Below are 17,417 nucleotides of genomic sequence, written 5' to 3'. Positions count from 1 at the left end.
CATCATGAGTTAATATTTAACAATTCTTGGCACAACCATGTTGTCTAAATAACAAATAATGATTAAATTTTTTAAAACTTAACTACAAATACAAATCATATATTTTTTGTATTGACACCAAATCAAAGGCTACATAGGAAAATCCTACTTAGTTTGGCAATGACACATAAAATATATACCTAAATAGTAAACTGCATCTTATAAATAGTAATTATAACTAAAAAGTTAAGACATCTTTATCGAACAATTTTTATATAACATAAATGTATTTAAAAATATACTAGAAAACTTAATTTGCTGAGTTAATACAATATGATTAAATATTTAAACATTCAAACTAAACACAATGTTACTAAAAAGTTATTAAAAGTATAAGATCCAATATTAATTAACAATCACTACGAATACATCATAGGCATTAAACTAATTTCTTAAATTTCTAGGATTTATTAAAAATGTTGTTTATGGCAATCCGATTAAATCTATATAAGTAGATTTTACAATATTCGCAATCAAAAAATTATTATAAATAAAGATTTGTTTATCATTTTACTTTTAAATTGATCCATTCAATATTGATGTAGTAATGGAGAAATAGTAAATTTTAAAGTATATTTATTAAATACATTTGTGTAGAAAAAATAACAATCATTGTTCAAAAAAATGTAACATTATATATTTATTATAAATGATTTTTTTCAGACTTTATTGCAATGGCATTAAGATTAGGGACAAGGGTTGCAAAATCATATTTTAATTCATATAAAACTAAAAAAAAATAAATATTAAAAAATAGAATATTTTAAATTTAAATTTGATTACACGGAAGTTGTATAGGAATTATTAATTAATGAACATTAAAAAAAATCTAAAATGTTTTATAAACTTGCAAGTACATTTCTAAGTTCTAACACATATACAATTACAAACAATTTATAATATTAGATACAAAACAAAAAAATTAGTTTTGGTATTATATTATGTTTGATGATTTGAACAATATTGTACTTAATTTTTTTTTTAAAAGGATATTATTAACATAAAATAAAATAAATAAAAAGAATGATTGTTTTGCAACCCAACTAGGAACCGTAAATAACTATTAGGTATGAAAAAAATAAGAGTAGATTTTTTGGTATATTTTCTTCTTAAAACTACATTTTAATATACTTGCATTGCATAGACTAGAAAATTTAAGTCTTCAGAAAAATGTAAGAGTTGTATGGAGATTATGTCAAAAAACCTTTGCTTAGTAAAAAAAATGCAAAACAACAGAATAAATCAACTTAATTTAAATAAATACATGAGGAATACTTATAAATAATTGGTAGATTTATTATATACCAAATTAAGAATATAGCCTATAGAGAGACTTGTATGTAAACTATTAACTTATTATAATATACCATAAATATATAAATTATAAATATGGCATTTAATGTTGTTCGTGCTTTCGTCTCTTAAGGAATAAAGCTTCGTGAAAATCATCTGAGCTTAATTTGTTTCTATCGATATGTAAAGTTGAAAATAACTCACCGTCAGTCATTGATTTTGGAAATGTAAACACACATTTACTTTTGTCAGCCATATTAGCTGAAGCACACATTCTATCATCACTAAATAAAGTTTGATAGGAATGCGCTTTATTTGTATGAACAACATTGCATTCTTTGCATGAAGTTAAATTGTCAGCTGATTTACCTTTGTAAAGTGGTTTTAACATAAATTTTGGAACTGTTAAGCTTGCTGATCTTAATTGACGACCTGATATGGGTGACTTTGTTTCTGGTGTACGATTTATAGATACACCAGATATGAAAAGTGTTGGTGACTTTGGGATGCCTGTATCTGACTCTATGTCAGCAGAAATATCATTATCAGCACTATCTTCAGAGTGACTACTAAATTTTTCAATTCTAATATTCAGTTCAGGCTTGATAGGTAGTTCATTTTTTGATTCATTTTCTATTGTTTCATCTGACGTGTCTAGTGCAGCAGTTTTTCCAATTTTACTTAAACGTTTTGGCAATGTAATGCTAGAATGTTTAGATGAGTTTTGCCAATAAAGTTGAGCCAAGATATTACACAGCTACAGAAAATAAATACAATTAGTTATTCAACCAAAAAAATAATTGTGCTACTTATACTTTTTTGTCTGAACTTATAGGAGCTGCAATATTACTGTCATCCAATGATGTGACTGCACGACATTCACCATTATTATTGATCTCCATGAGAATAGAAGCAGTTCTTCTAGGCAATACTTGAAAGCCGTGATTCAATTTTCCACGTTTTTTATCCATTTTATCTTGCCTGTCATCATCATTCATATGATATACATTAACACAGTATCTAAATAACAAAATTAAGTTAAAAACCATTCATTTGGGAAACTAATTATATATAACAACCAAACCTTCGATTATTTTTGTACAAATCTCTACGTGAAAGTAAATCACCAAAAGATAATGAACGCCTTAGATTTTTATTTTCCATTCGACTATATATATCTTCACTAAAATCCAAATAATAACTATTTTTGTGTAAATCACCTACTTTAAATACACCATCATCAAGTTTTATACCACTACATCTGAAAAAATAATATAATTTTTACTATATATTGTAAAATTATTAACACAACAATTAACGACAAATAAATTACTTAGGTAAGATAACAGGAATATCTGTTTTTAAAATAGTATTCTCTGAAATATTTTTTGAAAGTAAAACTGTTTCATTGTCATCTTTAGATTTTGATACATTTTTGGATTTAGCCATTGCAATTTCATCTAAAGACATCTGTAAAGCCATTTGCAATTGCTGGTCATCATCATTTAAATCCTCTGGAACTTCTTAAAAAATATGTATAAATAACAAAATAATTAATTGTTTTTATTCCATTATAAAAATGTATGAGTTAAAATTAGTATCCACCTGAAAAATGTTTGCTACAACTTGCTTCTTCAATCTCTGACCTATAAATAAATATTAGTGTTAATGACAATAGTTATTTATTATGTTTATAGAAAAAAAAAATAGATAATGTACTTTTTTTTTAGTTGAGCATCTTTTATCATTTGAAGTCTTGACATTTCAAGTGCAACAATAAGGTCCATTGCAAAAGTACCAACAATACTGGTGCGCTTTTCTTTTTTTCCTAATTAACAAAATTAATAGGTAATAGCTTATTCAAAAATTTTTCTTCTTATTATTATTATGTTAAACTAAAATAAGTGTGATTAAAAAGTATATTAATTTAACATACGTTCTTCCAACAAAGTTTTGTGAGTATTTTTGCACCTTAAGCTACAGTATTCGTGAAACTTTGATGTTCTAGGATTCCTCACTCTTGCTCTTTTACAGTGTTCCATTTTACACTGGCCAAAGACACTCACAGCTAGAGCTCGATCCAATTCAGTTTCCTTGTTTTAATAATTAAAAGTAATCAAAAGTAATGTAAAAACAAACTTATGGTTATTTAAATTTCCTAACCTCCTCTTCGTCTGAACAACTTTCAGGCCAATCTAATATAGCAGTGAGATTACGATGTCGTCCTTTTGAATCTACAATCCACGGATTATCTGGATCAATTTGAATTGAATCTCCAATTGCTTTTTTCAACAAGTCCTAGAATTTTTTTTAAAACCCATGTTTATTTATTGAATTTATACTTTTAAAAATATTTACACTCACTTTAGCAGTAGCATTTATGTGCTTTTGAGACATAGTAGTTGATTTTGGTTTGGTAACATTTGGTGGAATAGAAGGCATACTTTTTAAGGATATAGACCCATCAGATATGGCATTAATAAATTCATGGCGTTTTCGCCTTAATATACTAGTAGTATTAATAATGGCACTTCTTGGATTACATAAATATTGCCTTAAAACCATTCCTGACAACTTTTCAGTAACTTCTTCAACTTCATTCTAGAACAAATATTAGATATATTACATCTAAAGAAATTGAAATTTGGATAATATTAAATAATATAATCTTAAAAAATAAATTTTTATAAAATTATAAAATTTATATAATCAAATTGGTTAATTCATAATTATAGCTTTAAACCAACTAATTAATGAAATATACCTTTTTTTTATTTTACCTGCATAAACTCTAAAATATTTCTATTATATGCACTATATAGCATATAAAATCCATACACATATGATGCACATAGAACACGTTTGGCTTTCTGCACTTCAACAACTGCATCTTCTACAAATTTTGTACGCTCATCATCTATAATTAATCAGAATTTAAAGTAATTATTTTATAGAATAAACTATACGTAATTTGAGAACAGGTACCTTCCGATATATTTAAGGCAGCCGAAAGAGCTATTCTCCAATTCTTAACAATTTCTACAAACAGTTCTTCCATTGTGCGAGTTACTTCATGTTTTTTAAATTTAGTATAATAATGTAGAAATTTACTCAACTCCAAACTTTGCTTATTCTTTTGTTGAGCCTATGGAAAATAATAAGAGTTAAAAATTAGATAATTAATAAAAAAATTGAGACTTTATTACCTATGTGTAAAAAAAAAAAAATTGTAATACAAATCATTCTGTATAAAAACCATTTGGTATGCATATAACGGTTTTATAGTTTTAATTTATTTTGGGCAGTATGAATTTTGTTATGGTTAATCTAAAAATCTAACTATTCGAAGAAGTAAATTATGCATTTCTCAGTAAGGTTCAAGTTGATTATGACTTATAAGCCCCCACACTCCTAGAACAGCTTTTATTTTTCAAATAGGTAGTTGTTTATTAAAATATACATATGATTAAAACACAAATAACTGCCTTCATCAACTGTTCTTTAAGGTGCAATTCAATCAACTCATTTTTTTTTTTGCTGATAGTAAATAATGTACCTAATATTAGCTGATGAATAATGAATGTAGCTATTCATAAATCTTCAATCTAGTCTTGATTGTGTGTGATTACAGGTAGATCTAGATCAGTGGTTCTTAACGGAGGTGGTATCACCCCCTTGAGGGCATTTCGCTTTCCAGGGGGCGATACATTTGAATTGGAGTTGAGAGGACAGTGAGCTTTTTCAAATTCTGAGATTAAAAATAATACAAGTTTTTAATATTATATAACAACACTACTAATAACTGAATGTGAAATCAGAACAGTTTTGATTTAATATGCTATACAACGCTATACAGCATGTTATCTAATCGGATTTTACGTGTCAATAGGAAACGTCTTGTTTATAATAGTGAACGGATAACTGATGAATAAATAAATAAATATATATATATAGGAAAAAAAATTGATTTTGCATGAGGGGGCATTAGCAGTTAGTTATTACAATAAAGAGGTGCTGAACCAAAAAAGGTTAAAAACCACTGATCTAGATCAATAAATTAGTTAGAATGATAAAAATCTTAGATTTAAACTTATTAATTTTCTGTATCAAAATGCTAGGTAATGATCAATCACATATACTAAAATTTGCACTAAATTAATTTCTTCAATAAATAAGCATGAAATCAAATTATCTAACAAATTAATTTGTAATCTGTTTTTGCTTACCACATACATTAAATTTCTCATTTCACATTCAGGAAATATGTTGTAAAACTTGTTAACTTCTTGGGTTTTTATAGAGAAATATACGTGAATTTAAACTATTAACTCAGATTGCAGATTTTTTTCTTAACATATTTTACCATTTGCATAACTGCAAACCTATTTTTTAACTGCTTAATATTAACAATCGATTATAATGTTTTTTATTAAACTTATATACAGTTTTGTTGATTCACCTACTCTCTTAGCAGGTATCAACTTAATGGTTTCCTATTCATCAACTGAAGAGTTCTATTCCTAATATTGTACTTTTCTCTGCCATTAACTACCTTTATAATCTCCACCACACTGATTTACGTGTCTCACCAATGAAGATAGATGGTTGACATAACTATACAAAATTTACTATTAATTTACATTTTAAAATTAAAGGTTTTACTCGTAATTTGTTATTGTCTTAAAAGCATTAAATCCCATAAATATACATCAACATTTTTTAAATAATACTTTTATATTAGTACTTACTTCTTTTACAAGAAGACCGCGTTTTTCATCAGCTTTGCAAACAGCATTCATACGATTGCAACGGAAGAAACCACCAGTAGCTGAACCATGTTTTTTCCAGCTTTCTTGACAAATCCAACAAAATTCAAACTTACACTAAAATAAAATATGAAATTAATAAAATATATTTGTTTAGTAGTGATATTTAATTAAAACATACAATATGAAACTTAAAAAAAATATTTAATTTATTGAAAATTTAATTAATTTTTTAATAATAATTAATTTAAACTTAAATTGTACATAAAGTGTATGTAAAGTACATACCTTTACTTTAATAAAGGTTAAATATTTGTTTTTTATCCAGTAAAATTTATAAGTAAATATTGAAGAAGTATTTACCTTTGAACATTTCATATGATTACAGCCTTCATTCTTCTGTATAGGAGAGTTGCAATTTGGACATGGTTTTGAATTTGTAACCAACCACAAACTATTAGCTGCTTCTTCATACTCTGCAGTTGTTTCACGTATCTTATCTGGTTTAACTTCCGATATTTTAGTCATCCACTGAGACCATTGTTGACAACTGCATGGAGTATGAGCATCTCCCATACATTCCCTATTAAATAATAAAAATATAACAAAATAAATAATAATGCTTCAAAATAAAAACAAATAAGTAGGTTTAATTACTAATAAGTATTAATGGTCTTTAAAACATACCAACAAAAATAATGACCTCTACCACAGTCAACTGAGCGTGCTATCTTAGAATTAGGCTTTGATTTTCGAGATATTGGTAAGCGAACAGCAAGTCCACAGTTTGGAACAGGACACCATTTAATAGAACGGTTGCTTTCAACAAAAGACTAAGACACATTTAAAATTAAATTTTATACATTTAATAATGGTTATATATTTTTATAAATCCAATTTACTTCAATATTAAGATCAAAATATCTCCGAGCCATTTCAGGACTAACAACATTTTCAATAAGTTCAGTTGGAACTAAAATATGGCAGTGTAAAGCTGGACAACAAATGTTGCTAGAGTCTTTTCTTTTAATTTTATATGTTAAATATTGTTTCCAACATGAATTACAAAACTTATGTTCACAACACAATTTAATTGAACAATCAGATAATGGCAGTTCGTTCAAGCAAATATCACACTAAAAAGAAAAAAAAAATATTAATAAATAATTAAAATATTAAGTAAATATAATTTTATTTTACTACAGTGTTTCTTAACCTTTGTATTATGGCGACACACTATTAAAAATTCTCATACTTTGTGACACACAATAAAAAAAAAATAAGAATAATACCTATTAATTTTTGTAAATATAGTGTCAACAAGGTTTGTGCATTTAATGTTAGTACTTCTTGCGACATGTTTGGACTTACCAGACGACACCAGTTGAGAAACACTGTTTTACTATATTAAATGTTAAACGATAATTGAAAACTATCTATACAAGTAAATTATTACTATGATATATATTTATTTTTTTTTGATGCTTGAAGCAACCAAGATCATTGCAAAATTATATGAGACAATTATATATTTTGGTGCGCATATTTTGTATTTTCCCAACAATAATTTAAGTAAACTTGTATAAAATGTTTTTTTCCATAAGTTTTTTATGTGGCTTGCATAGTATTCTATTCAATATTTTTGGTCTAGTAGATACTATATTTACATTGGTCATGTTTGATCTAAAGAATTATGATTGAAAGAATATAAATTTTAAGGTAACTCAAAAAAGCTCTGGATAAATATATAAATATATATCACATCACTACATATCTAAGAAAAATCAGCATGATTAAAATTTCCAACTGTAAACAATTATGTTTTTGGGAGTATTATTTTTATCATTTAAAAATATTAATATTATTTAATTAGCTAAATATTAACCTTAATTTTAGAAAGTTAATGTTATTATATTGTTTACTGTACTTGAAATTATTCTTAAATAATTTTATTATGTTTTTGAAAACTATTTCCGATATTACAATTACATTATAGTAGTGAAACCAGACACATCGCGGGGATTACCCAGCTTCTATGATCTGTAGCCTCCTTTTTAAATAATCTCACATTTATGAAAATTCAAAACATTAATTTATTTTATATTATTTTTATGATAACAAAACAATTTATAACCTGGGTATAGACAATCATTTTTAGGTATAAAAGGAGTATTGGTCACTATCATATAGTGGCACATCAAAGAAGTGAAAACCAATCTAAACTCTTTTACTCTAAGAATTTTTAATGTAAAATTAATCAAAAATCAAAATGTTGAAGCTTATATTGATAATATAGGTAGTTTTAAATATAGTAATAGAATTTATTTAGTGACAGTTGATTGTATTTTTCTAATTTTATATTCTATAATTGGTTTTTGCACTGCAATATCTGAAATGGTTTTTACCATTAAACATATTTAAAAAATTCTGGTTGCATAATTTCTATCATTATTTAGTAATAATATAATAATTAATAACCCTAACTAATTCTATTAGTTAATCAATTGAAATAAATGTTATATTCATCACTTACAATAGTTTGATCATTAACATTAAGTTGAGCTTCTTCATTTAAATTTGTATGTTGTAATAACCCATTTAAATATAATTTTTTGGTTGACTGCACAGACATGGGTACTTGTACACCAGCAATTTGGCAACACTTGTCTGGGTCACGAACCCATCGTTCAAGTAAAATCTCTCTAGACCATTCTAAAACATTAAAGAAATATTTAAGTAAAAGATATTACACATATTTAATTAGAAAGAGTGATAATTTTACCATTATTTCTAAGCAATGCTTCAGCTGTAAATAATGGCAAATTCAACATATCAGCAGTTTCTACCAATAACTGATCTTTTGCTTCTTGTAAATCTTGTGTGCGCAATCCAGCATATGTTTCCTCTTCCCCAAAATCATAATCATCCACTACAGTAAAAATATCTTTCAAGTCTTCACCCTTGTTAAAAAAAAATTTATAATAAATTAGTCTTATACATAAACTTATTTTTAAGATAAATTCAGGTTTACGTAATAACCGTAGAAATAGAATGTGTAAGTCTGAATAGGAAAATAAAAGGGTAAGTCAAAACTTTTGTGAGGAGTTACACAAATATATTTTTGCGTATGAATGGTGCAGACACGTAATTTAAGGAGGGTAATAGGAACAATAACTCCCCTTAAAGATATTATTGTAGTAACTAATAATTAATAAAAAAAAAATATTTTTTAAGCCTTAATTATTTTAAAAATGGTTAATCACACACCCTTCAAAATAAGCACCTATTAATATGCTTGGAGTGGTAATAGTATAATTAGCATATAAGGATCAACATATATTTTTAACATATATTAATTCCAGAAAAGTATAAGTCATTTTAAAGAAAATTATATTTAACAAATGACAACAATAAAATATTTTTAAAATTGTAAAAATCAAACTTACTTATTAGTTGATTCATTAAAGGAAAATCCAAATTTGTACAATCTAAGTATTTCAGATTTTAAAATTTTAATAACTTTCCAGACATTACTTTTTGTTTATAATATAGAATCTTTGAATGTTAGTTTAAATATTTTATAATTGTATTGAATGAACATATAACAAAACACTTACAAAAACCATTCGAGACTCTAATTTACGAGCCAAGGTCTCATTTCCATTTTTCACAGCCAAATCACAAGCAGTCTCTTTTTGGTTATTAGTCTTGAATATTGGGGCTCCTCCATGTGAAAGCATCAAATCAACACAGTACTGTAAACCTGAAGCTGCTGCAAGATGAAGTGCAGTGTTCCCGTCCTATTAAATTTATGTCTAATATTAATATATTTAGAAATTATTTTTATTTGTTGTAAAATTACATTATTTTGAACACTCAGTCGTATTTTCTCTCTCCTTCCATCTGATAATTCTACCCCTTGCCAGTTTAATAATATTGTTACACAGGCAGCACGACGTTCTTGTGCAGAGTAAGGACTTTGAGGAGAAAGAGAACAAACTGCATGAAGTGCTGTTTCGTTAGAGTTATTTTTTTTATTTGGATTTCCATTATGTTCGTTTAAGAAAGCCCTATAATTCATAAGTAAATATTTATTAATGCATAAACAACAATTAAATTAATACAGCATTAATTTACCTAAGTAAATGTTTCATTCCATGTTTAGCTGCATAATGTAAAAGAGTATTATGGTTATGACTATCTCCATAGCTCCAATTGGGGTCTAGAGTTTTAAGTTCTGGAGAGTTTGAATACAGCTACAAAATACAAAAATTAAAATTGTTAGAGATCTTTATCTTTATCTTTTACTGGTCTTTTGTTTCATGATAAAATGTTTAATATTTACCCGCATAGCAGCGTATTCATCCCCTCGTTGTAGATGTTTTTTGAATTTGGTAGACGTACCACCCATTTTGTTTTCTTTATAGAATATAACATATCTATCTGCTATCAAATATCCATACTGATTTTTTTTTAAATACTATATTTGTTATGATTTTCATTTTTGACGGCTATACTAAAATTAAAAACCATTAATAATTATAATAATGTTATTAATTAAGTACAATACACATTGGCTAATACCTAACATTATTAAATAAATTAATTTTATATATTCAATTAAAATATAAATAATAAAATGTTATATATACCTACTGTATTATTATATTTTACTATAACGCATTGCTTAATTATACAATAACTTAAGTAGATAACCTTTTTGATCATTTATACATATGTTTTTATATAAATAATAATTATGATTTTAGCATTTAATGTGTTAAAAATATTATCTAATAACTAATTAATAATTAGCCTATACATTTAAATGTATGTACAATTGTTCTTAGAATACTAAACATAATTAGACAAATACAACAATAAAAATATTATTTTTTTTTTTTTGTATTAATATTTTTTTATTTTAACAAAAATTTTATCAAATATATAAAGAAAATATAATATATAAGTTAATTATATAAGTCTATAATTTCAAAGAGCTAGTCTTTAACTAATAATTATATATTATTAAGATTGCAACGTTTCAAACTAATTTTACTGAAGTCAAAAATTGTGTTAACATTAAAAACTGATCTGTCATCTTTTGTTAACTACATAGGTAAGTAAAAACTGTTAACAAAGTATGTAATTTGAAAATTGTATCCAAAAGTATATTAAATTGTTTTAACAATCAATTTTATGATATGTTTTGTGTTTAGCTATGTTGATTAATGATAATAAAACTATTTATTTATCAAGTGTAAAAGCTTATGATGTTAACAATTAATTTATTTATGTAGGTATTACTAAGGACAAAGGAAAAAATGATTTAAATATTATTACTTTACATTTATCAAGCTTTCCTATTCTTATTCTTATTTTTTTATATATATAAATAGTTATACTTAATTATGTGTAATGAGTAATAATAAATTAGTTTTAGCAACATTTTAAAGTATTAAAAACTAATTACTAAATACCATATAATTTTTAAATTGATATACAATAATAAAGATTAAAAGATGAAAACAAGGTTTGTATTTTTGTAAAGAATAATCTTATACTATTGTTTTTCAAAATGATTACTATTAATTTTATGTTTTCCAAATATAAAGTTTCAATCATCAAAAATTTTCAAATTCTTACATTTTAATTTTTCATCATAAATTTAATCATATAACCATTGATTGAATATACACATACATACATGTTTTCATATGATATAATTATCAACTCAGATTTTAAGTATTTTTTTATTAAATATAAAATTCAGCATGATAGGTACAGCTTATATTATGGTTACATAGACAAATTGTAACGTCAAAAAATAAAATGATTTATCTATTCAAATACATATTGTTTTCTTTCTATGCCACTGATTATAAGTTTCATACAATACATGTTATGAAATAATTCTGTATTTAAGAAAAAAATATAAATATTGAGTATACATAATTGTTTAAAAAAATATATTATATTAATGAAGCGTATAAAAGGAAAGTAAAAAAAAACAATGCCTGACATCGCAATTTCTATTAGTACCTACCATTCATGGTATCTACCTACATAAATATCCATTATGATTTGATAGGTATATAGTAAACCATATTGTATCATCTGTGGTTTTCATGGTTTAATAAACATTGAATCTAAGGCATACTGAACAATTTCCTTTTTTAACTTATTGATTTCATTGTAACTATAGACTTTAGTAATTGAGTACTTAGCATTTAGATAGGATATATTATTATGGACACTAAAAAGGTAAATATTACATATTATAATTTATTGAATTTTATTGAATTTCTTGAAACTGAATTTAAATATCTGTTGTCATACATAACTAAGTTTTTTTTAATTCCTTTTTGTATGTCAATTAGCATCAATAAAAATAATTTCAAGCTAACAAATTACCACTAAACAGATATAAAATTATAAATAATTTTTTTTTTCATATTTTGATACAGTTTATGCTCTTTATTATTTTAATTATATCAATATCAAAAAGTTTTGGGGAAAATGATTATACACCAACCCAGAGCATTGAAGATACAGAAGATGAACCAATTTATACCAATCATAAATACTTTGATGAAGATTCAATGGGTTCTATACAAAAATGTAATATATCTTTAATTACAATAATATTTTAAATATTTACATATTAATATGTTGACTGCCTTTTGATGTCAATTTAAGTACTAAGGGTTGACCAGCAATACAGTCAATGCTATTTTGGTTTAATTAATTATTTTAAATATATATTTATTGCCCTTAAGTATGACCATACATAAGAGTAATTTATATTTATTAGAAATAATTATTTAATGTAATGAAGTAAAGACAATAAAAGACGAACATAGTCAACATGTTAAGAAAATAAGATTTTTTATTATTAATTATTCTATATTTTTTTTATTTTATTAGTTACATTTTTTAAAATAAATATGAAGGAATGTTATACAGTATAATTAGATACGATTTTAACATTTTATATCAAATGTTTAATTAAAATAAGGAATATGATAGTTTTGTATACTTACACTTAAATACATAGAAAAATAAAGATGGGTTTGTGGTGATGTACCAATATATTAAAAATTAGAAATGGCTCTCAGAAGATCTATTGATGTAAAATATAAATTTTTATTATAAAAATATAGGTATATAAGACTGGCTATATATTTTTAACACAATACAATACACCACAACTTAATATAAGTATAAACTTATATAAAATATAAAGCAATAATATAACTCAACATAATTAATTTAGATAGATTAGTTAGGTAGGTACTAATCACTTTATTATTATTATAAACTAAATTTGATTATTATAAATTAAATTTATAAATTTATTTCTACTCATGCAACCCCAATTTTTATTTATATATTATATAATATGCTGATATACTCACACAAATATAAATGACTACTTAATTAATGTATTTTATTATTCTATTAGACGAACCAGGGAGAGTTCAAATAAAAGTTTATAGGGGACCTGACATAATTGAAAACGATGAATCATATGCAGCACATGGATTTTGGGTAAAACAACCATCGGAAGATTATTAACAAAGACTTATTATTTTGTGAATTAACTTTAATGTCAATAAAGCATTTATTTAAGCATTGTTATTTTAAATTAATATTTTTAAATGTTCATAGTTGGTGAAAATTATCAAAGTAAGGAATTTATGATCTATTACTCAACATAAGCAAAATGTTCATTACACCAACAATAGAGCTTAATGATAAATATATATACATTTATTTATTTATTTAAGTTAATGTACCTATATTAGATTTATATATAAATAGATTTGTCTAACATATACTCACAATAAACTCGAAACTGGGAGTTTATAATAAAATATCTGTATTATTATATTGGATCGAGTAACTAATATATTTAAAACTTGACTACGCATTTTCGCATGATGGAAGCGAAAATATAATACGTGTGTCGTCGAGTTTTGGTCTTCATTCTGCTTGTTTTCGTTCCCACGGAACAACGATATGATTAATTTTGCGACATATTATTACTAAATACTCTGCGTATAGCAACGGACTACTGAATTCAACTTCCAATTTCTAGAATCCGAATCCTGAAGACAACAAATTACTATAACCCGTAATAAGAAAATAATAATACATTTTATCAAAACAAAAACAAGAGATTGCGCCCGCGCGAAAATCCACCTGGAACAATAAACACTTTATTGTCGATAATTTAACAATAATTTTTTATATCTTAGTCTGTGATATCCCATAGAAATGTTTTAATCAATAAAAATATATTTTATAATAACATGATACATTTTATTATTTTTATATATATATATATATCATACAAATAAATAAAAAATACATTAATACAATATTTCTATGAATATAATAGTAGACCGTGAGTATGATTATAACCATAATGTCAATGATTATAACAACACCTATGATGTTCATACATCATGACCATAGATTACATATATATACACGGACTTCGGTCATCTATGTTCATAGTGTGGTGATATAAAAATGATAACAGCAATATGATAGTATGTTTAACATGTTAGATGATAGACGTAAAGCCATCAACCATTCAAATAATTATTAATTAAAATAACAAAGGTTTAAAGATTAGTAGAATTTTAAAAGGCGTGTACAACTACTGACGAGTAGACAACAGAGAACAGATCACAATCCCTGGAGTATATTACAATTTAATTTAAATGTAGATATAATATATGGATAAGTAATAAATAATAATAACCAATAAATAACATACCTATTCCCAAATTTATACTGCGTTTACATTTACGTTTTTCAAATTATTTTATTTATAATCCTAGCCCATGAAAATTAGGATTATTTAAATAATCTACTTACATTAGTTTATGCACTTATAGATACCTAATATTTAAAAGTGTATTTTTATTTACGATTATTATGGCGTTGTGTGTGGCTGTAGTCAGCAAAGAGGTAAGCAAATAACAAATGATGTATTATAGATTTTGGTTCTTTAAAATTAACTAATTGATTTCTTTGTCAAAGGTATCTATGTCTCTTAGAGAATTCAATATTATATTTATCATGTAATAATCATAGCAAAGTTAATGTAACATTGATATAAATAATATGTTTCATTTCAGAACGCGCCAAAATATGTAACTTCTTTAAATCCAGAAGATGAATTACAAATTCAATATGAAATACATTCATCAATTGACTTTGTTGAAGAAAAATTGAAAACTGGTAAAAAGGATATGCGAGATTTATATTTAGGATTATTGTACTCTACAGAAGATCATAAAATGTATCCTTTACTATTTAAAATTTAAGCTATAGAAATATCAGAAATATTAATTCAATATAATGATTATATGAACTGAATGAAAAAATATCCACACGCCTGGCAATGACAGACCAGTATCTAAATTTGTAAATTATATTATAAGTTACTTTTTTGAAGACTATAGTTTATTCTTCAAATTGTAACAATAATAAATCAATTTTAGTGTTTTATTGTTGTCAATTTTCTTTAACAATTAATAATCAGTTATGGATATGTGACAAATACTAAAGTAAAATTTTTTGTTGTGATAGATTCTGGAAATTTGTTACTTAGAGATAATGAAATACGTTTTGTAAGTTAATAAGACTTATGGATTATTTAATATTTTATTTTATTAAATTACTACAAAATGTTAATGCATTATTTTATTATATTTTTAATACCAAAATTATATCATTTTCAGATGTTCCGAAAATTACATACAGCTTATACTGATTTAATGTGTAATCCATTTTATATTCCTGGAGATTATATTACATCTGAGTTAGTATTTATAAAATATTAAACTAAGATATCTTAGCATTTTGAAAATATTTTTTTTTATAACAATTTTGAAAAATGAACCAACATTTTTCTGATTATCTTTGCACAACTTCACTTCAATATACACATTTATAATAATTACAAATTATAACTAAATAACTTCACAAAAAATTTAATTTTTAAATTTTAAAGATCTTAAAATAATATTTTGCTTTGGAACATAAAATTAATATTATAAACCATTCAAAAAATTAAAAAAACAGTAAAATATACTGTATTTAAATGATTTCAATTTTCAATTTATACATAAACAAAAATGTTAATATTTTATTTAAATACTTATTTAACGAGAATATTCTATTGAATAAATTATCATGTATAATAATATATATTGTTATGATAAGTTTTAATTTGTTTCAAAAACTGATACCGTATTTAAAATATGTAAAAATAAATGAATAATATCAAATCTTTTTTTTACAGGAATTTTAACAAAGTTGCTCGAGGTATATTAACTGGAAACTCGTAAATAGATTAATAAGAATCATTTTAATTGGTTTCTGATTTATCCTTAATAATTAATATATTATGTTTGGTAACTATGAATCATAAAAATATTTTTAATTTGAAAAATGTATGAATATTTATTTTATGATGCAAATTTATTTTTATTTTGTATTTAATAAAATGTATCTATAGTTTTTAATATAGTTTTATAATTGTTTTGTGATTATATTCACATATAATAAAAATAATTCAAAAATGAAATATATTTTTTTTATAATTATAAAAAGTGAGTATTTGTACATTCAAAATCTTGAAAATTCACAAATTATTTTGTAGTTAAAATTTTAAAAGTTCATAAAATATTGAAAATGTATTGCTAGTTTTATTGTAAAAAGTCCTTACTGGAACCAAAAATTATTATATTTACATTTAATACAATTTCAAATTTGGATAAAATTATATATTTTTTAAACAAAGTACATTGATTTTAGTTATTTCATCAAAATTTCTAAATATTTTTGCTGGGAATTTGAAACTTGTGTAAATTTATATATTATTTGCCTATTTATACCAAAAACCAATTAATACTGATGTACTGCTGTTCTATTTTGAGTCAATATATTCTTACTTTATGGTATAGACTTTAAAGTTAATAACAATAAGCAATAATAAATTATATAATTGTATATAATTATAATAAATAAATATTAATACATTCTAAAGTATAGGAGAGTAGAAGTTACTTACTAGCTTAATTTTTTGGTTTGTGGTCCAGAATAATAATCTTTTTTGGGGGAAAATGCAACTTATTAGAACCATAGATGGTACAAGTAAAACAGTAAAACATGAAAATAATAGTAATATAATATACAAAATCGTATTATATCAGTGAGGCTTTTTATAGACATATAATGGGTATTATATTCTTTCTCGGTGGTATTATAACTATTATAAAAAACCTATAAGTCTATAAC

At 24.2% G+C, this 17,417-nt stretch overlaps 2 protein-coding genes across 4 annotated transcripts; one reads left to right on the top strand and one right to left on the bottom strand.

The window, feature by feature from the left end:
* Positions 1-415: 415 nt before the first annotated feature.
* Positions 416-14,272, bottom strand: LOC113548643 (ankyrin repeat and IBR domain-containing protein 1-like). 3 transcript variants are annotated; one of them, XM_026949629.1, is made up of 22 exons: positions 13,944-14,272; positions 10,444-10,614; positions 10,236-10,354; positions 9,961-10,168; positions 9,716-9,898; positions 8,881-9,058; positions 8,632-8,810; positions 7,001-7,234; positions 6,786-6,931; positions 6,462-6,681; positions 6,081-6,215; positions 4,318-4,477; positions 4,113-4,249; positions 3,697-3,933; positions 3,496-3,630; positions 3,269-3,425; positions 3,052-3,160; positions 2,938-2,978; positions 2,666-2,852; positions 2,417-2,593; positions 2,148-2,352; positions 416-2,089 (listed from the first exon to the last, which is right to left on the bottom strand). In XM_026949629.1, the coding sequence occupies exons 2-22, from the start codon at positions 10,507-10,509 to the stop codon at positions 1,436-1,438; spliced, it is 3,867 nt and encodes a 1,288-aa protein (XP_026805430.1). In that variant the 5' UTR covers positions 10,510-10,614; positions 13,944-14,272; the 3' UTR covers positions 416-1,435. The 3 variants fall into 3 exon arrangements, with proteins under 3 accessions (XP_026805430.1, XP_026805429.1, XP_026805428.1); XM_026949628.1 differs by having other exon boundaries at positions 420-2,089; positions 2,666-2,855; positions 10,444-10,609; positions 13,944-14,270; XM_026949627.1 differs by having other exon boundaries at positions 421-2,089; positions 2,666-2,855; positions 13,944-14,270.
* Positions 14,273-14,539: 267 nt separating this feature from the next.
* Positions 14,540-16,578, top strand: LOC113547829 (trafficking protein particle complex subunit 2-like protein). The gene is made up of 6 exons (XM_026948353.1): positions 14,540-14,832; positions 15,008-15,080; positions 15,251-15,414; positions 15,658-15,745; positions 15,857-15,936; positions 16,420-16,578. The coding sequence occupies exons 2-6, from the start codon at positions 15,048-15,050 to the stop codon at positions 16,463-16,465; spliced, it is 411 nt and encodes a 136-aa protein (XP_026804154.1). The 5' UTR covers positions 14,540-14,832; positions 15,008-15,047; the 3' UTR covers positions 16,466-16,578.
* Positions 16,579-17,417: the final 839 nt, after the last annotated feature.

The sequence above is a fragment of the Rhopalosiphum maidis genome, chromosome 1 (genome assembly GCF_003676215.2).
Source record: "Rhopalosiphum maidis isolate BTI-1 chromosome 1, ASM367621v3, whole genome shotgun sequence".
NCBI classification, from domain to species: domain Eukaryota; kingdom Metazoa; phylum Arthropoda; class Insecta; order Hemiptera; family Aphididae; genus Rhopalosiphum; species Rhopalosiphum maidis.
Note: the sequence above shows the minus strand (reverse complement) of the source record. Positions and strands in the feature narration are given on the sequence as shown.

Coding starts and splice junctions, on each gene's coding strand:
- LOC113547829 (XM_026948353.1), top strand. CDS start 15,048: ATGGCGTTGTGTGTGGCTGTAGTCAGCAAAGAG. Junction 15,746..15,856: donor GAGATAATGAAATACGTTTT/GTAAGTTAATAA, acceptor TATCATTTTCAG/ATGTTCCGAAAATTACATAC. Junction 15,937..16,419: donor GGAGATTATATTACATCTGA/GTTAGTATTTAT, acceptor TTTTTTTTACAG/GAATTTTAACAAAGTTGCTC.
- LOC113548643 (XM_026949628.1), bottom strand. CDS start 10,509: ATGGGTGGTACGTCTACCAAATTCAAAAAACATCTACAACGAGGGGAT. Junction 6,682..6,785: donor AGAGGTCATTATTTTTGTTG/GTATGTTTTAAA, acceptor ATTATTTAATAG/GGAATGTATGGGAGATGCTC. Junction 3,631..3,696: donor ACATAAATGCTACTGCTAAA/GTGAGTGTAAAT, acceptor AAAAAATTCTAG/GACTTGTTGAAAAAAGCAAT.